A 21,432-nucleotide genomic window follows, 5' to 3' on the forward strand; every position below is an offset into this window, starting at 1 on the left:
AAGGACCTATCCCATCCACCTAACACCACCATACATACTGCTTAACAAATGTATTACATTGCCTGTCATAAAAACGAGAAAACATACAAAAACATGTTTTTTTTATGTTTTTTTGGGGGAAACAGTAAATTTGTAGCTATATATGTGTGAAAGAAGCACTATAGTATATACAGTATATGTATACTGTAATATCTACATATATTACAGTACACACATACAGTATATACAGTTATCTTTCATATTTTGTAGAACTGTCAACTTATTTATTTTTTATTTTTAGGTAAAGACACTTTTTGGCTAAAGTGATTTCAATCGTACTTTCTTGTGGGAGTGCTCAGTACGTGAATAATAATAATTAAAATCATAATTAATATCTTCAATTGCTGGGAAAAAGCCAAGTATATGTGTTAAAGGAATAGAGTGGAGAAGTATCTACGCGATTCAGACTTTTTAAGTAGAACGCTAGTTGTGCACTTTTCTCTTTCCCAGAATGTGAAACAGTGTCCGCCATCTTTGCTAACTGTTAAGCTAACAGGCTCTTGCTCTGCAGAGTAAACTGAGAACGACAATGGCAGAATGTAGTTTTCAAACTGACATGGCTGCGAGGGAAAAGGACCTGCCTTTCGGTGAAAACGAGGAGCCGGCTGGTGGCGGCGTGCACCGGCTGCTGCCAAAGTCCTGCCTCTCGGTGAGGATAGGGAAGTGAAGCCGGCCGGCGGCAGGTGCGGCAACGGCTGTATCGCTAAGAAGAGCAAGGTGGAGTCTAACATGAGCTAAATGTTAAATAAATTACAAAAATGATTGGAAACAACAGTGTTTTTGTTTTATTGTTTAACTAACAACACTTTGCATGTATGCTGTTTCTTAAAAGCTACGCGACATGTGTTTAAAGGCCTTAAGATGAACTAATTGGTTCTGTAGTCAATGTGGTTATATATGGACACTTAACAGTGCTGTGGAATACCTCAATGTCTTTATTGCTGTTGTTGTAAAAAGGTACAATGTTTAAAACATCCATCCAGTTGGAAACTGCCCACTTGTATGACATTGGGAGTGTTCAGAGAGAATACAGAGAGTGTGTTTTTGTATAGGCTTAGCACTACACAAACAACAAGTGTCTGGTTAAACATGTAAAGTAAAAAGAGTAAAAAAACAAAAAACAAAAAAAAAACAAGGCATTATGAAACCATTGTATTAAAAACATCATAAATGTCACATTACATCACGGTGTATCATATTTTGGTCGAGCTCCCCTGCTCTTTTCAGGAGCCATGGAATGTGATTGTCAGACTTTTGAGCAGTGACATGGATCAATTTAATGCCCCAGCAAACCATTCACATGCTTGTCAAAGCTTGTGCCGCGCATAAAACAAGCAAAAAAGGGGGAAATGTGCTACTTAAGACCATGTAAGTGGAGAAAAGAAGAAGAAATAAATCAGACTTTATATCATACTTTTGCTTTGAGGCTTTTATGTAGTTTTTACCTCAGCTGTCATAAACGGTGCAATCATAAGGCCAGACGTTACATAGTGGTAAATATCCTTGAACTGTACTAGTATCTTGCTATATTTGCTAAAGGCAACCCGATTTTACTTTGCATGCCCTTTATTAGAAACTATTTGCTGAGCATTAGTGTGCATAGAGGCGGAAAGAGGAAAAACTGGATATAAAAAACAAAAAAAGGTGGTTTGCTGATTTCCCACATAAAAAAAACCTACAACTTTGAAGCAGTGAAGGCACCGAGTGCACCTGCTTTTCAAAAGAGGAATGTCTGAAGATTTTAAAGTGATCAAACAGGTACAAAAGCTACAAAAAAAAACCCCAGCTTGGAATAGAAAAACATATTAAAAACATAAATAAAATGACATAAAGGATAATAAAGTCACAATGGCCTTCTGGATATTCAACACGCTGGTTCACATCTGGAATGAAATGCCAGTTGGAGAATAGTTTGTGGATATAAAAACAAAAAAGAAGAAGCAAAAATACCTTTTGTTTTGAGTATAGAGATGTTATATACGATACAGTATGATAGGTCATATTCAAAACATCACGTGTGCTAACATATATTACTCAGACCATTGCTGCACTATTGGTAGGACAAAATAAAACGTGAAATCAGCTAAATTCTATAAGTGCTAATATTTCTATCCTGAACTGGTGAACGATGAATAAAATAGCAATGTGTGAAGCTTTTGCTTTAAATATAAATAAAAAAAAGAGAGACAAGAGATGGAAAATGATCTGTATGAGGGGGAGAGAACTGATTTCACCCATCTCTTTGGAATGTGGAAACTTTTTCTTTTCTTTTTTTTTTAACTCATCCACGCTGTTTCTACCAAAACTGTTGGCATGGAGTACAACTGATAAATCTAAATTTAATTAGTTTTCCTTCTTCCTGGCAGGATTGTATAAAGTAATTAGTAACAGTTATTACAATGTCCAAATTTCACAGCATTTTGTTTCTTTTAGAAAGCAAAAAAAAATATCATTGTGCAAAGGCACTATACGTGGCAACCGTACAAAAAGAAAATATGATCTTGTTTCAGTACAGTGCTCAGACAGCGTCTCTCCTGTCCTTCTGTTTTCTTGGGGTCCCTCTTGAGAGTGTGGTCGATATATTTGGTTCTTAAGACAAAGTCAAAGGAAGTGTCTTGGATTGTCGTGGTCCCCAGCTTAAGTGGCTTCTTCAAGACATTAGTGTCCCATCCCTGCAGACAGACACAAAGTGAGTCCTTCAGCAGCTTGACAAAGTCGGCAAACAGATGTGACACGGAGGTGCAAACCAAGCAGAAAACCCCCCACAAAGAAGAGCAGAAATCATGCAGTGGACAAGCAGTTTAAAGCCGAAAAGAATGAAAGTCTGGTGTATTTAGCGACAGCACTGCGATGGCGAGCGGCATCACAACCCCTGCCAGTGTATTTCAGTTCAGTGACTGTGTCAGACGGCGTCCGTGCTCTTGTCATGCAGGAAGTACTGAACAACAACGTCAACTCAACAAATCTTTTTTAATTAAATGACTCTAATGATTCAGTACATCGAAAATAACTGCTTTACAAGCCACTAGTTTGTGTGTGCCACGTATAAAACAAAGTCACAGCAGTTTTGTGCAGCCGTGCTGTGATGACTCCGCCCACATTGAGGATGTACTATATTCTTCTGGAAAATCAACCAAATCGTGTAGAGTCGAGCCGAGCCGAGCCGGTACTATGTAGAGGAAAAACGCCATATGCAAACAGAGAAGAACGACACTCTTTCTGGTACACGAAGGCCACCGTAGTTCCCTGACGCACTTGGGAAAGAGCGGGGTGAGCTGAGCTGAGGTTCTTACGTGTCAAAATTAAACTCCTACCTTTCTAAATTTAGTCAATTCTGCGCGAGTTAAATTTCCACCGACACCAGAACTGTGAACAATTTTTTGGAAGCTCTCAATCAGAGCCAAGTATGCGGAGAGTGTGGGGCTGTTCACTTGTATGTGGTCCAGGTGTGGTGTCAAATGTCTGCAGCCAACTCCTGGCAAGAAACACAAGGTCTATACAAAGCCTCTGTCATCCTCTGAGTCAGACTGTGATTGTGTGCTAATCTCCAACATACCAGCTATTAATGTGACAAACTGACCTGGCAGGAACACTGCGGTTTGAGCAGCAGAAGTGGATGTGCACATGAGTGGAAAAGCAAAGAGGTTTGAGTGGCGTCAAGATGGCTGTTGAGTGGGTTTACAGAGGTGAAATTGCTGTTTTAATGTGTCTCTGTCTGTGTGTGTGTGTGCGCGCGCGTGAGAGCCGTGTGCTGAACAAGCAACACATGACGCAGACGTGTGCGGAATCCCTCAAGGCCAAAAACCCCCGTCTTCTAACCCGCTGAGCGGAACAAAACGAGGAGGAGGAGGCTGCGCTCAGATGTGAGTTTAAAATAGCAAACAATGTTGACGTGCAATCCTAAAACGCTGTGGAGCAAAAGGCCAAACAGCAGCCTGTAAAAGGACGCAGCATCGGCAATTACGGGGTCAGTTATTGGATTTGGACACACGCCGTTGTATAAATCAAACGGGCCGCAGACAAGATGACAGACCTAATGAGAAGGTCACAACTTTAAGTTGGACTGCACAAAGGTGAGCGTTGCTCAGACATGTTTATGACCGAGTGCTAAAACATTTATCTTTTTAAACCACCCGTTGTTTCTGTGACTGATGTTTAGCTATACAATCTTCTGGGCAGTTACATACAGTACATGTTATTGGCATAGATGTCACTGTGTATAAAAATGGACGTCATTCATGCCACCAGGGGGCAACTCATCTGGTTGCAAAAAGAACTCCATTTGGTTGGATGTCAACGTGAAACACCAGTAAACATTTCCTGTTAAGTTAATAATCTCAGTTGGTCATTTTTAAGTCTTCTTCAATCGAATTATGTCCCCATTTAGAGGAAAAAAGACGATAAAGCATGTCACAACTAAGTGGATACCACTTTATATAGAGAGACATAATTCCTCCATCAGTCAACCAGTGAAGGATCCTGAGCTCCACTAGCAACATGCAGTTGTGGGTCCAAACTTCAAATGTCAGATTTGACTGTTTAAAACAAATAATCCATGACATGTTTCTTTTTTTTTCATAAACACTGTCAATTAAATTGATTCTGGTAAAGTTCACCATTTCCCTTCAACTAAAGGATTAAGTGCTCCTCTGTGAGCTTTTGTTTCTGTTTGAAAGCAAGAAGCCAAAAAAAAAGCAAAAAAAAAAGCAACAGACCTGAGAACAAAACAGTGTTTTCGAGGTTCTGAGCCACGAGTTCAGCAGAAACCAGCCGCGTACATGCTCACATACCTGCCAACCCATTTGTCTGCTTACACACACATTCACAAAAGCGCCACAGTTACAAGCTAATAGTTTTCCGGTTGCCTTATAAAAACTCACCGTTGGCGACTGATTTGGTCTCCCCTCTGCCTGCCACCTACAAGACACAAAGACAGGAAGGTAATAAAGTAGCAGAGATCTACACGGCAAAGCCTCGTCGCTTCCACCTATACAGACTCTCGAACCCGTTGCCAATCCTCATCCTGCTCTCTTTCCTTCCCTGACGTCACAGCATAGCAACGGTAAACTAGCGACCGGGTTGCTAACCGCTACTTTTCCTGTCCAGAGATGTTCTTTACGTCAGCGCAGTCCACCGCCAAGTGCATTCCTCCAGCCCCGCTACTCACTGTTAGCGGACCACAGTCGACGGGCCTGGTCGGCAGCTGTTGGCTGTGAGAAAGCACCACTACCAGGGCAGGAAGAAGAGTTAATTAAAAAAAATAAGTGGGTGGGTAGGATATCCTTAATAGACGTTTATCACGTCGGGTCTGGCTCGGTTTGAAAACGTGTTACCATTCAAATCTGTCAACCTGCCTCTTGTTAAAAAAAAAAAAAAAAAAAAAAAGAGCTGTAAACACTTTCTCCATCAGGGCAATAAAAAGTCAAGTGAAGCTGGACCGAGTAGACACAGAGCTGTGATTTGTGGTTGTCAGAGCAGAGAGTGGTGATGTGATACAGCCATTTGTGAAAAGCATTCAGCCCACAGTTGAAAAAAGATTGTTTCAGGGGTTTCTTTTTTATTTACACTGCAGCGTAATCTTGTGGATTTTGTTGCTTTAACGAGTTCTGGGTGTTAATGGAGTCGGGAGCGTAATCCACTTTCAAAATTGGCTCCCCTCTTTTACTGCAAAAAAAAAAAAGTTCATTTTGCTCCTTTTACTTTACAACACTTGGAGCATTTTGGCAAACACGCTTTACAAGTGAGAGGTCTGATTTCCTCTTCGCCTTGTGTACATTTTTGGAAAGCGTTTTTTGTTTACAGGTTGATATTCACGTCGTTTATACAACAACATCCCCCTAAAATGTTATGCCTTTGGTGTGGTAACGTACACCAAAGTCAATTACCTCCAAATAAACACGGATAAACATCCTCCTGGACCAAAAACTTTCATCGTGGAAGATTGAAATAAGCGGCAGTGAGGAGCCACAGTGGAAACGAGAGCAAACAAATCAACAGTGTGACAGCAGAGAGTGAGCTCGCTGTGTGTGAGATAAGCAAATTTGGAGAGAAACATTTACATTAACAGTTACTTGTTTACCTCTCCAGGCTTATTCCAGATTTAATGGTGAGATCAACTAGCTATGAGAGTTCTTGTGGGGGGAAAAAAAACAAACAAACACGAGTGATAGTTACTCCCATTTCTGCCACACCAATTCCATATAATAACAATATATACTTATTATTTCAATATTAAACCTATTGTTTTGTCATTTACTGGGAAACGTCATCTAAAGAACCTACAGACTGTCTTGATTGATACCTTGGTTGGAGAAGCTCCTTTGTTTTCCCATAGACTCCTCTTGTTGCTGACGTCGACAGGTTTAAGGTCCTGTGTGACGGGAAAAGGGAGGCAAACACAAAGCATTACATTATGTGACGTGCCGGGTGTTTGTAGGTCACTTTAAAAATAGTCGTCATGCTGTGACATTGGCAGAGTGGCTGACATTACAGAGGGAAGTGGCGACATGGGAGCACGGAGGGCCTTTGGGGAACGAGAACAAAGGTTGACTCACACACGCTCACCTGTTGATCACTCACTTTCTCTCTCGCCCCCTCGTATATATTTGTTTTATTAGCACAAGCACAATTTTAGCACAAGCACAATCTGCAGCACGGAGAGACCGGACATAAATATTTGTGTGAAATTGATTTACTCGTGCTCTGGTTTAGAGTGATGCAACGCTTTAGATAAAAACGATTAAGTGAGTAAGTGTTCATACGACAGACCTTAGGGTGGAGTAAAAAAAAAAGTTGTTTTGACGACTAGCCACCAGGTGGTGCCAGACAGATAACATCTCACAGACATCCATGATGGACAATCTTGACATGTTTCTACTGCATCATTTGAAAGAAATGATGAAACATGTACTATAGAAGTAACTACTGACTAACTTTGTGTATTTCTTTGAACGAAAGCAACTTTCTCCACGTTCTTACTTTTTTGGTGAGAATTTAAAAGCTTTTGAAGACAGTAAATATATCCATGTGTCAAATATGAGGTCAAATCCGTTGAAGCCACTGTTTTCTATTTGTCTGCATTGCATTTAAAATCCACGATTTATTTGAAGTATTATTAGTAGGATTTGTTGTGGGTGTGGTTGGATCGAATGTGACTGACGGCGACTGAACAATACATCAACGCTCGTCACATTATGATCTAAATGTTATTAAATACTTACAATGACTAATACAATGATGAATAAACGTGAATAACAATAATGGAGATCAATCATCACAACTGCTTCTGCTATTTTATGGCTGTTGTCGTTTTTCCCATATCAGGCCTCGAGCTGTGAAGTACACGTCCGATACATGTCAACTGTGGTCACGGGGGTTGCTACGGCGACAACCTACCGCTGGCCTTCCGCCTGGCGTTTTGCCGCTCTCCGGGGTTTTATTCAGCCAGTCATTGATGCGGCCTGCCACGCCCGTCTTCATCACAGCTGCTTCCTGTTTGGACAGGGTCAGAAGTCAGCTAAGCCTCGTCATCATCGGCAACAGGGCAGAGCAGGAAGTGCTTGTGAATTGGGCTCTTTCCTCTCTGTCTCTGTGCTTCGGTTGCACGGACACGCACACGCACACACACACACAAAGGCCCCCGTTCAGACCTGGTATTAACATCTGTCCACAGTGATCCGATCACAGGGCGGACAACCTTAAGCAGGACTGTTCACACCTGGCATTTTGAATGTTTCTTGGACGTGTCTCCAATGATCGGGTCTGGAGTCCCCGCCCTTAATTCAAATACACACTGGCTGACTGTTTTGCGAGAACAATACAATGCTTTTACTGAGTCGGACTGTACAGATGTGTCTGATGATGAACATGTTGGGAGGGGGCTGAGGCGTCAGAATACCAGCCACATTTCATCAAATCCTCCTGAAATCTGATGAATTACGACAGTTCACATTCACGCACACAAATACCTTTTTATATGTCTCATATTTCTGAGACCACTTTGTATTCAAGCAGGATAAACTCACGATAAAATGTAACTTTCATGAGAAATGGAGGCTATTGTCGCAAATTTGTGAGAGAGATTAAGCTCGGGAAGACGGCAGTCTCCTCCACTGTCGTTGGATTTTGCGGCACTTCTGCAGTGTTGGTTGAAAATGACAATATATGACGGTTCTCAGCCACATATCTCAGAAATCTCAGATCTAGGTCAACATAATGAAGCGACACAGAACAGATTACATAATCAGAATTTACTCCAAGCTCTACTCATGATGCTGTGTCATGAAATAACTGTAAACCATTAGAAAATAGAAACCACGTGGCAGTCAGTGTTAATATGACGGCAGTGGCTGAAAATGAAATGTATGAACACTGATTAGGAAGTGGTCTCTACTCCATCCTGTGGACAGACTGTGTTCCTGCACGCTCAGGACTGTGACCACACGCGTCCTTAGACCACCCCTCTCTCTATGTGGTTTCTGTGACCGAAGCTGAGGAAACATTCAGGAACGCTCAGACCTGTACTTAGTGATCATCAGCATGTGAACTCGCGGGGCGGATTTTAATACCAGATCTGAATGTGGTCGAGGTTCCATCCGCTTTCTCCCATCCGCCACATTTACCTTGAATGTGTTCCCGCCACCTCCAGGCGAGCCGAACACGTTGCCTTTCTCCCACATGCTCTTGATGTTCCGTATGCTGTCGGTGGCCATGGGCAGATCCACCGCTCCAGAGCGAGGGGATCGAGACTCCTTGTTCTCTCTCTGTAGACACAAAGCAGTGGCTTTAAACTTAACGCTTGTCTGGGTTGATAATTCATTTTGAATGTTCTACATCGGTATGGTTTATAAATTACACAGAAGATCAGGAGAAGCTGTATGAGTGTTTTTCTTCTTACTGGTGCTGCGCATGTATTCCTGGAAGATGTCTTTTTTTTTTTCTTTTACATTGGTTGTGTTTGACACACGGCGGTTTTGTGTAATCCCACATGGACTCGGCTAAATGTTTGACATGGCACGAGTTTCACATTTTTAGAATTGAATCAATGCAAACCTGAGCAGCGGAGGTGTACTGCTCCAGCCTGTTGTCTATCTTGGACACCACAGGAGAGAAAGGCGCCTTCGCTGCGCTGCTGGGCAAAAGCACACAGTTAACATGCAGCACTTTAAATAATATATACCATTTGGGCTTTAAATCCCTGACATTTCTGGGTTATTGCTGCAAGGCGCACACTCTCAATTAAAAAAAAAAAAAAGAACTTCACGAAGACATGATCTAAAGTTGCGTTTTTACCTTTTCTGCGCCGACTTGTTCAGGAACTCTGCTCTCTCTCCAATCTGTGGAGAAGCATTAAAAAAAGCCTTTGGGTTATAAATATGGCAGTGATGTTCCCCTCATGCATACATCACTGCAATGCAATATTATCCTTTCACTCTTCAGTAGCCTCAAAACAGATGTTAAACCAAAGCTTCCTTTTGATTTCCACGCTTCCACCGTTGCTTTATTGTTTGTACGAGAAGCTTCACTGTAATCATTCGCGTCCTAAGATCTCAAAAAGGTCTCAAATGCCGACACACTCGTGTAATTCTGTTCTTAATAACGATGGGTCCTCTGAAGAGTCTTAACTTACACTAAATGTACTTTTTTTGTAACTACAAAAGGCTCTATGTATAGATATTTGACTTTTTTCTGTACCCTAAGTAAGATTCATTTTCCTGACCAGAGACTGAGGGAAAGCAAGATGTTTGTCTGCCTTTGGACTGTGGGAACGTCACAGGATTGTTTATGATGTATGAAGGCAAAAAAAAAAAGGGGGCAACGCATGCACTCCTTGGACGCCCACAAAAACATTTAAACAGACAAAAGAGGACATAGCAGACGCAGTTTGTCTCCCCCCCCCCGCCTCTGTGGAAAAAAAAAGGACCTTGTGCTCGGCTGCTACTGAATGTGGGAGTTCCCAAAATACTCCCAGGCAGGAAATTCCCCATTCTGTGATGCATTTTTAAGAGCCGTAGCCGTCCGATCACATTTGCAGTAATCCTGTTAACCGTAATCACGTTTCTGCGTCCCTGCAGCCTGTCCTTCATCCTGTCTCACCGTCCTCTACCCGGGAACATTGTACTTCATTTATAGTGCCGGTTTACTGCTGATAACACGAAGGCCAGTTCCTGGGACTGTGTGCCCCCCCCCCCCCGATTGCTGATAGCGTTACATAATTCTCCTTGTTTTTAGAAATGTAATATGCCATGATAGGGCAGCTGGCGACAAACACAGAGAAAATAAAATGAAGAAAACAAAGTTTGTCCTCGGTATTATGCGTTATGGTTCTGAAAAAGTGAAAGGGTGTCAAATTCACTCATCGCTTTTACGGAGCAGGAAAGGCAGCTCTGTCTGGGACTGTTTATATGACCCCAGCAACATATAAAGTTCACGAGATATGAATCCCTTTTTGAGCATTTGTTTTATTTTATGTGACTATATTGTGCGCCGTGAGAATACTCGCAGCAGCTTTATGGGAACCGTGGGTCAAATTAATGTGTGGAATTTGAAATGTCTTAATCACGGTGATGAAAACCCACCCCGTAACACCAAATTCCTCTGTTTTATTTAAGCTTGTGGTTTTAGTTTTACAGACTGTGACGTTAATGTTCTGGTTCAGCCTCATTGTTCTCATTAGCTCCCAGAAGCAACAGTGGCCAACTGTACTGTACAATAAATAGTTAGCACCAAACTGCAAACGAGGGCCAGTCAGAGATGAGCTGACAAACATTTAGTTTGAGTATTTATGTAAAAGTGAGAGGATGCGTTCAAGGTAAAGCAGCAGTCATGACACAGGTGTTTCATGTGTCAAGAAAGTGAGGCAGGTAAATGGAACTTAAACTTAACATTCATTTCATTATTTACACCTGCGCTTTTCATACTCTGACCTGTCAAAATTAAATGACTTATGTATTGTAGATACATAAGTATCTACAATACATAAGATAATTGTAGGTCTACGATTCTCATTTTGGACTGAATTGCGCACATTTGTGACGCAAATGTCATGACAAGAGCAGCATAAGTGATGAACCACTTCACAGAAGTGACATTTCTTTTTAGGAAAACCAATGTTTTTTGTTTTTTTTATTAATCTTAGTGGCTGCTGTTTTTATGTTTGTAGTTTTACAATGTTTTTTTATGTTAGTTCTTTTTTTTATCTCTTTCAAATTGATGCACTTTTATATGTACAGGGTTGTGTCATTTCACCTGTTTTCAAATACAAAATACGACATGAATAAAATAATTCTCTCTCACTCTCTCAAACACACACACACAAAGTTGAAAGACATAAACACAGACAGTACAACTGTGTACAAACACAATAAAACAAAAAGGTACGACACTGCAAAGACACAATTCACACACAGTATTGTGCGACAGGACGCATCAACACTAGGGATGGGTATCGAGAACCAACACAACTATACTGCTATTAATATTCATGTTGTGTTAATTCCAACTTTGCTTTAGGACTGAATCAGAAAATTGTAGCGCAGCCATCCCATAATTGTAGGCAAAGTTTCCTATATCACAGGGATTAAGTGTGATGTAGCACTGTATTGTTTACTTAAGCCAGGAGTGTCCAAACTTTTTTTTTAATGTGGGCCAGATTTGATAATGTGAAGATTTTCGTGGGCCAATGGTCACTTCAGACCTTTTTTTTAAACATACAAATGCACTGTTTTATAAAAACTAAAATTTGCATTGTCACAATTATCATTTTTAAATGGAAATGTCACCAAATCCAAGCCACAAAGGAGTGAAAAAAATAATAAAAAAATGCCTCTGGTGTCAAATAACATAAAATGTGACATGTGACCAATGTGTCCCTCCCTGGCCATAAATGATATCAGGATACCCATCCCTAGTTGACACACACACACACACACACACACACTGTACCTACAGTGAACATGATGACGAAGTAAAGCTGTGTCTGGGAGGCAATTACAGATGAACAACATTAAAAAAACTGACAAACAAACAAACAAAAATACTTGATTCTGGCTCAATCACCGGTGTCAAGGCTGACATTTCACTGCTAACTGAATGAATGAATGAATGAATTAGATTTTCTCCACTGGCTTAAAATGTCCCTCACTTTTTAGTATGTTGGAGTTAGCAGAGGAAACATCGCTCCACATTTTTACCATGACACATCGGGGGAGGGTCATATGCACTGTGACAACCTGGTTAACAAAGACGGCTAAATTTCAATATTTTGCCTTTGACGGCTGACTTGTAAACATTTTCATCTCGGTGCACTGAGGTTCTTTCCATTTTACCAAAGCGTCTATCTCAGTCAGAAATCACTTTATTCAAAGAGCGAGATGAGGTGACGGGGGTTGGATATGAGTAATCTGGCATTAAATCTCTCTCCAAACATTTTTTGAATGTTTAGCTTGAGCTTTGCTGCACGGTCAGATGAGAGGGATCTGCAAAATATCGGTATTTGTGTTTACAAAGAAAATGCTACCATCATCTTCTTGTTTTGGCCTCATTTAACCTTTACCTTGTTGGATATAACGCCTGTTGAGAGTGAACCTACATAAAATGATAGGCCTATGCTTCTATTATTACAGCCATTATGTTAAAAAGTGATAGACTCACCACCAAGTGGCATAAAAACAGGCCGTCACTGGCATCATCCAAGGTTTCAGGACTGCAACAACAATTTTGTCTGTGCGCCTGTAATTATATTTTGTACTATTTTAATAAGGTAATTATGGGTTGTGTGATGTGTGCTGTTAGATAGTTTTATATTTGTAAACAGTTAGATTAAAAGCAATGACATAATGAGCTAATTATTTTTTTTGTGTGTGTGTGTGCCGAAAACAACTTGATTCCATCGTGTGCCGCGTCGTGCGTGTAACTGTTGGACCGTGTAAAGCATAAAAAAGAAAACGCGAGGAAACGCAACTCATCTTTTTTTATGGTATACACTACCTAGTTTAAGTGTGTGTGATTTGTCAAGCGGGGCTTAGCAGCTGTAACCAGAACACCATGGGGCTACAGTAATAAAGACACTGGTAGACCGTTTCTAAGTCACTGGGTTACTACCAAAAGAAATAAAACAGCTAAAATCTGCTTCCATCTCCAGCTATTTTGATAAAATATACAACAAAAAAAAAATCATCATTTGACTTGGACCAATTGACTTGGAAATTCACCGACATCACCTGGCAACCAGGCTCCGTTTGAACCAGCTGTAGTGATTGAGACTGTTAACTAAATCAAGTGAGAAGCAGAAGCTCATTTTCCTGTATTTGTTATTCAGCAGGAGTCTGCTACTTCTGTCCTGCTTTACTGTGCGTCACGTTCCAAACTGGAAGCCTACGTCCATTTTTATTTCCAGCCCAGTGGTAAACCATGACAGGTATAGTAACCAGTGAGGCTGGTGAGGGACCGAGCAAACGGATAAATGGCAAAATAAAACTGGACTGACAGTTGCTGGTGGAGGTGAGGGGGTTAAAAACAATGGACTGACCTTAAGAGAGGAGCCGCGGGGGCTGACACACTTGAAGGGTTTCTCATCTCCATCCATAGTGTCCTCCACCTTCTGTCTCTTCTCGGCAGCCTCTGCTCTCCTCCTTTCAATCTCCTCCTTCATCTTCCTCTTCTCCTCCTGAGAAACAAGGACATGCATAGGGTTGAGCAAGTTAATGAGCCCAACATTATATAGAAACAGTGAGAGAGCAGCGTTTTTCCTGGATGTTTGGTGTAGTTTCATCGGAGCGCCGGGTATGTAAGTGGTTCTCTGCTCTTTGCTGGTTCTGCCATGTTGGATTTTAACCTCTAATCTATTTAGTCAAAACAGACCTCTGCTGTTGCTGGAAAACCTAAAGCAGTCTTTCAGGCTTTTTTCCTCCAACAGTGAATAACAAATTGACCTGTACTAATAATACCATGGTTTTTATCACATCAGTGTCAGTTACTGTACTAACATGCAGCCAACACAGATATGTGCCACTCTATAAATGATTTACTTATTTTATCCAATGGAGCAGGTCAGGCGCAAATTCAATTACTCTGAACTAATTCTTATTTACAGCAATTGCCTGCATCAGGAAAATAAGGGTTTTGTAAAGCTTTTTTTTTTTTAATGTATGAGCCATTTGTACTGTATTAAGAGGAGAGCTGGTGGTTGGCAGTGTATCAGCCCTTTCCAACAGCCTTGTCTTGGTTAATTAGTCTCTCTGTATCTCTGGGCCATCTTTTAATTAGAAACCAAAAGGCCTCATTAACATCACACAAGAGGAGAAGAACAGGGGCAGATAGCGAGAGACGGGCCGCCACGTTCAGAGCCAAGATCAACAAAGAAGGACCCGTCAAGGCTCACGGTAGGAATGCTGCTGGGTGAAAGGCTTAAACGGGAGAGTGAACGACATTGTGCAATTTAGTACATATGTGAAGACACAGTGGGGAGGTTCTGATGTTTAAGACACATACGGATGAGAGAGAAAGAGGAACTGACATGAGTGAATTAGTGAAGTATGAATAGATAACATCTCTAAGGTTTTAAACCCAGGGCACAATGACCTGTTTCAGTCCATAGCCCAAGTTCCTCATTTAATTTAGACATTTGAATACGACTATAACTACATCATGAAGGGACTAAACCATTCATCCATGTGAGGGATGACCGAACAAGATAAATAAGCTGAATGTGCGCCACCCACCGCTGAATAATTCTTCTGTTTTTCAACAATTTAATGATGGATCCAGACTACCCCCACCTGCTGATTAAGGAAAGTAGTTTTTCTTCTCATGCTGGTGCAGAACATATGTGCTAATTGCTTGTCACTGTGATGCAGTGTGTGTGTACCGGGCCTGTGTGTCCTCGGTTTTGAGTGTGATGCATAATCTGCAGATCACACAGGTGTAAGAACGACATGATCGTGAAACCGGTAACGTAAAAAAGGGAAGAAAGAAAAGACACAACAAATTACGAAAATCATTTTTCCTCATTGGTTAAGATCGATTACATCGCAGGTGTTTTGTGTTTCATTTTGGTCAAAGCTCTGTTTGGCCAAAAAAACAAACAAACAATGTAAAGTATTATTTATTATTCCTCCTGTGATGCTGCTTTCATCATGAATGTTCATTACCATCGTTGATGATAAAGCATTTCCAAGATATTTTTGGTAAATTAATAACAAGTTCAATTGATACGGAATTATTATACAACACTTAGAGACAAAAAAAAAAAAGTAAAAGGTTGGGAAAATCCCCAAAAAATCTCCCGTCTTTGAGCATCACTGCTGTGCATTATTTCACACGTGATGTTGTGAAGGCGACTTTCCGTTGCAGCGAGATTTGACAGCCCTGTGGCGGGTTAGCAGGCTGTGCATGCTGCGTTTCACTCAGTTGTGTACAAACAGAAGTTGACATCATGTCTCAGAGCAACGCGGCTCATAAATGTGATTTAACCGCTGCCTTGGGAAACGCACACCCAGAGGTTTAGATGCTCTTTCTTCTGAAATATCCTTAAGCTGTTGCAAAATGGAGAAAATGTGCACCGCAGTTGCTGCGTTATCCTTTTATCCCTACAGTGAGAATTGAGAAATTTCACTTCAACTCTAACAAGTGGTACTGATCAAATGTTATTTAGAAATTGTATCTCTCTCCCCTACCTCCTCTTTGGCTTTCCTCTCATCCTCCTCCAGCTTCTTCTGCCTCTCCTCCTCCTCCAGTACCTTCCTCCTTTCCTCCCTCTTCTTCTTCAGCTCCTCCAGCTCAGCCTCGGCCTCGTGCTGCTTCAGTCTCATCCTCTCAAACTCCTCACTCTCGGCATCGTCGCGGCGGCGCTTCAGCTCCTCCAGCTTGCGCTCTGCTTCCAGGCGGGCGTCGTCGTCCTGGTCGTCCGCCGCAGACACCTCGGGGGAGTGCACACTTCCCCGACTGAGCAGGACGCGTATACCCACAGGTCAGAGCACAAAAGCGGATCAGGACAGACACAAAAGCTGCTCACACACACAGCTAGTTGACGTACAGGTCAACACCAGACATTTGATACACACACTGAATATTTAAACATACACTTGAGGATTTATCTCTTTCATGGATAAGCAAACATGCAACTAGACAGCGCATGTGCACCTACACAAACACCAACAATCACCCCTGCAAAAGATAAGGTCACAGCTTAAGTTTCTGTCTGTGTTTGAAGCTGCGGATTTACTGTATGTGTGTACCGAATTGTGTGTAAATTTTATTCAGATATGCTTTTTTTTTTTGTTATTCTGCATGACGCCTTAGGGAATACCTCCACAACAAAAATGTCAAAACTCCAGTATCAATAAATCCCTGTCTGTTTAAACTGCACCAGTCCAGCATATGCAAACACTGTGGACCAAATATACAAAGACTTCTCCCACAATATTAAAAATAACATGATAAAACATGTGCTTTAAAATATACTTCATTTTGTTTTCATTTCACGAGACACTGATAATCTTCAAGACGCTCGCAGGTGCCGCTGTTCAATCTGAAGTATCTTATTTTGGAAAGAAACTGTAATCTTTGTTAGAGAACTTGATCTTTTCAGCCGACCTTTTGTGGCAAGAATATTAAGTTACTGTGGTATTTTTCCTCAACTGGTCAAGTGTAGAGGCAGTAGTATATTAGCTTACTGCTTGAAATCAACCAATTTTTATGAAGAAATACTGCAGAAGTTTGATTTCTGTGAGTCGTCTGTGGCTTTTTTCGAAAAACGCCAGAAATATTGAACGGTATGGAAATCAAAAACGATAAATAGAGAGATCGCAAAATAATTGGCAGCAATCTTTTTAGAATTTGAACCTTTCAATCTCTCATGAAGCAAAAATAAAAATCACTTTTGAAAACACTTTATATTACTACTTTAATACTATATATTACTAGTTTTAAAGTGGACATATTATACCCTATTTCCCCCATTAAAATAGTTCCCTGGTGTCCTAATGAACATGTCAGTGACATGCCTTGGTCAAAATACCATAAGGATGAAGCATCATAGCAGTTCAATAACCCTGCTAAGCCCGCCCCTTTCAGAACGCTCGGTTTTCGTGCATGGTCCCTTTACATGCAAATGAGACACAGGCAAACACACACCCACTTCTTCCAGGGGGTTTCTGATTTGTCCTCGTTACAGCGCTTTACAGCTCTATTCGTCTCCCCCTCCCTCCACTAGTTCTCCGACAATATCAACATGGCAGCGTGCGCAGAAAACAGCCAGAGTGCCGTCACAGGAAGAGACGTCCTACATAAGGATCGAGCCGAACAGTGCCGAACTGTTAATCAGTTAAAAACACTTAGGGACAGCACCACTGATCGCCAGCGGCGCGCGGCGAGCTGCATAAGCTGGCGCTGTATGTTACTGTATCAGACCGGTGACTATGCTCCGGAGACCTCGTCACCGCGGCACCGCTGATCGCCAGCGGCGAGCGGCGAGCTGCCTAAACGGCCGCATACAGTGGCCGTTTAGGCGGCTCGCCGCTGGCGATCAGCGGTGCCGCGGTGGCGATCAGCGGTGCCGCGGTGGCGATCAGCGGTGCCGCGGTGGCGAGGTCTCCGGAGCATAGTCACCGGTCTGCACCGGAGCTGGCGATCAGTCGCATACAGCGGCCGTTTAGGCGGCTCGCCGCTGGCGATCAGCGGTGGCGATCAGCTGATTTTCACAGAGAGTGCAGCACCTCTGCACAGAGAGTGCAGCACCGCTGATCGCCAGTGGCGAGCGGCCGCTGTATATGTGATTGTATCAGACTGAGTCTGTGCTCCGGTCATGGAGGACGTACTGAACAAATATTTTTAATTAGGACGTGTCAGAATGGTCAGTTATGAGATCTATGTGACCTTTTCTTAACAACGTGTGTGTGTTTGTACGTCGGTGAAATACGTCCCCTGACTAAATACGGCGACCGCTGGCCGCAGTCTAGTGCGAACACACGAACACACGTTTGCTGACTTTATCCGGCACATTAGCTTCATATATAAAATCCTCTGTGGAAGTTTGTGTAAAACACTGTGCTCCACTATGCAGCCACCAACAGCACACTTGTCCCTCCGCGTTGACATAATACCGCTCTTCCTCCCTCGCCTGCACTCTCGCAGGGACAAGGTGGAGCTAAGGTGGAGCTCTCGCAGTAAACTTACTGGTGGGGCGGTAACATTCGCGGTGAAATGCGCATTATGACGTCATAAGCGCAGGGAATTCAACATCGAGTGTTTTATCGCCTATACTTACACTAAGGGGAACCACGAAAACATGACGGAGTATTCTTTTTCCACACTTTGGTGACTGGTAGGGCCTCCAGAGTCCCAAATATAAGTATTAAAATGGTTAAAAAGTTGATTTTGCGTAATATGTCCCCTTTAATGTCTGCAAATACGACATATTTTGAATTTAGTTCTAAGACCCATGTATATTAATATTTTCCCCCTGCATGCTTTTAAAAAGCACTATTCTTATTTATCTACTGATGCACTTCATCCTTTCTAACGCGTTTTATTATGTGTTTATTAAAGCTGCAATTCATGTATTAAAAAGTGCTACATAAATGAAAGAGTTCTACATATTTTATAATACGACAAACAATAATAGCATTCAGGTTATTATTGTGATTTCATTGGTAGCACACCGTCACATAGGATTATAGGAACGTTTGTAGAATAATGAATAAGATCTGACTGTGAGAACCAGGCAGTGACGTTGCTGGTGTTGTTGTGTCTGTTTACCTGAGAGTCCTCTCAGGTTTCCTGTGTTGTTTGGGAGCCTCTTCATCATGCAGCCCTCCGTTCTGCTTCCTCTGCTCCTCCCTGTCCTCGTCCACCTGCACACAGGTCACCACCAGGACGGTAAACAATCAAAAGACGCCACCGGTGGCTAGGCTGAGAGGGGGCGGGGTCTACCGCGTGACATCACAGGATGACGACGAGAGAAAGAGAAGAGCACACCCCGAAAAACACAAAATAACACAGAACATCACATCAAACGGTGTCCACTCCAGAATTACTGCTGACAGGGGATTATTCTAACTTGTGATCAACCTGGGAGTGTCTCCAGCTGCACATTTTCTCATCGCACCACCCTGAGAAACATCATTTTACACACTGATTTTAGTAGAACTTTCCAGTGCATGGTTTCTTATCAAGAGTATATCGGTATTGTAGACTTTAGCGGGTACTTTAGCTCAAAAGCCCACACAAATATAGACTATAGTAGTCTTTATCTTAACAGAGAAAGGGTCTCTGAGCACTGATGTTAACACTATTAAATGTAATATCAATCTGAAGAGCTCGGGCCAAAAGACAATTTGAGGGACCGAGCAAAATAACACATTTTAGTCCACGACGTTTTTTATTTTATTCATGAAAGTGGAAATTCACCTCACATGTCCAACACAGGGTCAAGATGCCTGTATTGACTTGACTTAATGTGATTAAATGTGAAGTGATGTAAAAACCAAGCCAACGACTATATTAACTACAATGCCTTGCAATTCCAAAAGAACAATAACGTCACTAACGACTGTCAATAAATATCGAAAGTGTATAAATATCTCTTATACCATCGCACTGCCCCCTCGCAGTAAAGATACCGATCAAGTAAAATTATGTTCCTCTGCCTTAATCAGCTTTCAGAGTGGAGTTGGTGTAATGTGAAGATTGCTGTGGAAGAAACATGCAGAAAGAGGAAAAGAAACACTGTGACCACTCTGTGGAGCATAGCATTAACCTTATTAAACATCTGACCACATGGCTGCAACCACACCTCATAAAAGTTTGGCTCGGTGACCATGAGTTTTCAAATGGTGCAGACCACACTGTGACGACACAAGGTGCCTGGGTAATTTCAGTGTCTGGCTCTGGAATAAATCACTATGTCAACAAGATAGCCTTATTAAGGAACATTTTGCGGTGAGGCCTCAAAAGCATAAGTATTATTTACCTATTACATCCCTAAAAGATGTGTTAAGACAGTGAAGTTACCCAGAGAGATTTTCCGTGCTGTGCAGGACACCGCTACTGAAATTCTTACCACATGTTCGATACCTCATTATCCTGCGACTGCGGTATCTCAGGCACCTCATTGTCCTCTTCATTGTCATGTATGAGTGTGAAAGACCTGTTCTCTGATGAATTTGAGTCTACATTATCATCCTCAGGTACCTCTTCAGCCATGCCTGATCCTACTGCATCCTCCTCAGCCTCAGACTTTGCTGGCGTGGTCTGATTTGAACACTCACTGACTACAGACGGCATTTTTTCTTCAACAAGCTCCTATGAAAAAGTTTCATGGCAGTTTTGTTTTTTTTGCAAAACAAAAAAAAGTCCAGTGATCACTTCAACAATGTGCAACTGCAAAGCCAACACATTCATGACCATACCTTGTTATGGGTTGTGGGTTCTTCTGCGGACACCTACACAAATAAACATCATATTTCCCACTCTGTCAGCGACAACAACACAACAAACTGCTGTAGTAAATGAACAAGAATGAAGAGATGACTCACCTGTTCCCTCATGTAAGACCTTCTAAGTTTGTCCTCTACCACTTCCTGCACCTCATCTTCACACTCCTCCACTTCCTCTTCAGCCTCAGGAGCAGCCACCTCTTCCTCTCTCTGCTCCTCTCGCTGCATCTCCTCCCTCCTAGAGCTGTATGTGGATGTCTTCTCTTCTTCTTCTTCGTCTTCATTATCCCGGAAGCGCCCCTTGCGCCAGGATGGCCTCTCCTCCTCCTGGTTGTTTTTCTCCATGCTGACACTGCTGTTGTCCTCTGTCACAGTCGGGTCCAGCTGCTTCTGTCTCTCCAGCGCCTCTTGCATGCGCCTCTGCCGTCTCTCCTCGCGTTTGGCCATGCGGTCCAGGAGGGCTTGGTCCTCGTCGTCTCCACCGCCTCCGTGAGTGCTAGTCACAGACACTGTCTCTGTCATGCTGGGAGAAGAGAGAGACAAACATTTCGCTGAATGGTAATGAGGAGGCAGCGCTGGCATCAGTACAGCAGCTGTGAAAGTGAACTTATTATCCTTTCTTCTGTTACAATGAAAATTAACAAGACCTGAGAACTCTATCTGTTTCACAGGTGTTAAGAGGCAAATATGAGAGGATGTTGCTTAATGAGCATATCCATGGCGCTTTGACAAGAACAGGAATAGGCAGAGAAAACTTGTACAAGTTCTAAATTAACTTGTATGGGTCTAGATCTTTGACATGCTAATATTATATTATTATAATTTTTGATTGTGCCACAGTGGAGTAAAAACTAAACAAAACAAGCTTAATGCTATACTTTAACCTCAAATGTATCCATAGTAGCGTACAATGGGCACTAAAACAAATAGTCAATATATAATCCAGCATCAAAATCAC

At 42.0% G+C, this 21,432-nt stretch overlaps 1 protein-coding gene across 5 annotated transcripts in view; it reads right to left on the reverse strand.

Moving 5' to 3' along the window:
• Window positions 1-956: 956 nt before the first annotated feature.
• cald1a (caldesmon 1a) overlaps window positions 957-21,432 on the reverse strand; it is a 57,549-nt gene continuing 37,073 nt past the window's right edge. For 2 of the 5 annotated variants that reach the window (XM_058624481.1, XM_058624482.1), the window contains exons 4-16: window positions 20,574-20,997; window positions 20,448-20,480; window positions 20,230-20,340; window positions 18,796-18,890; window positions 15,714-15,981; window positions 13,568-13,705; window positions 9,331-9,374; window positions 9,091-9,166; window positions 8,661-8,801; window positions 7,435-7,530; window positions 6,341-6,409; window positions 4,920-4,956; window positions 957-2,711 (exon numbers count right to left, since the gene is read on the reverse strand). In XM_058624481.1, coding sequence (XP_058480464.1) covers window positions 2,698-2,711; window positions 4,920-4,956; window positions 6,341-6,409; window positions 7,435-7,530; window positions 8,661-8,801; window positions 9,091-9,166; window positions 9,331-9,374; window positions 13,568-13,705; window positions 15,714-15,981; window positions 18,796-18,890; window positions 20,230-20,340; window positions 20,448-20,480; window positions 20,574-20,997 — 1,546 coding nt within the window. In that variant the 3' untranslated portion in view covers window positions 957-2,697. Of the gene's footprint in view, window positions 2,712-4,919; window positions 4,957-6,118; window positions 6,171-6,340; window positions 6,410-7,434; window positions 7,531-8,660; window positions 8,802-9,090; window positions 9,167-9,330; window positions 9,375-13,567; window positions 13,706-15,713; window positions 15,982-18,795; window positions 18,891-20,229; window positions 20,341-20,447; window positions 20,481-20,573; window positions 20,998-21,432 lie in introns of all 5 variants that reach the window. The other 3 variants (XR_009239899.1, XM_058624483.1, XM_058624484.1) reach the window with 3 other exon arrangements.

This window comes from Solea solea, chromosome 3 (genome assembly GCF_958295425.1).
Source record: "Solea solea chromosome 3, fSolSol10.1, whole genome shotgun sequence".
NCBI lineage: Eukaryota > Metazoa > Chordata > Actinopteri > Pleuronectiformes > Soleidae > Solea > Solea solea.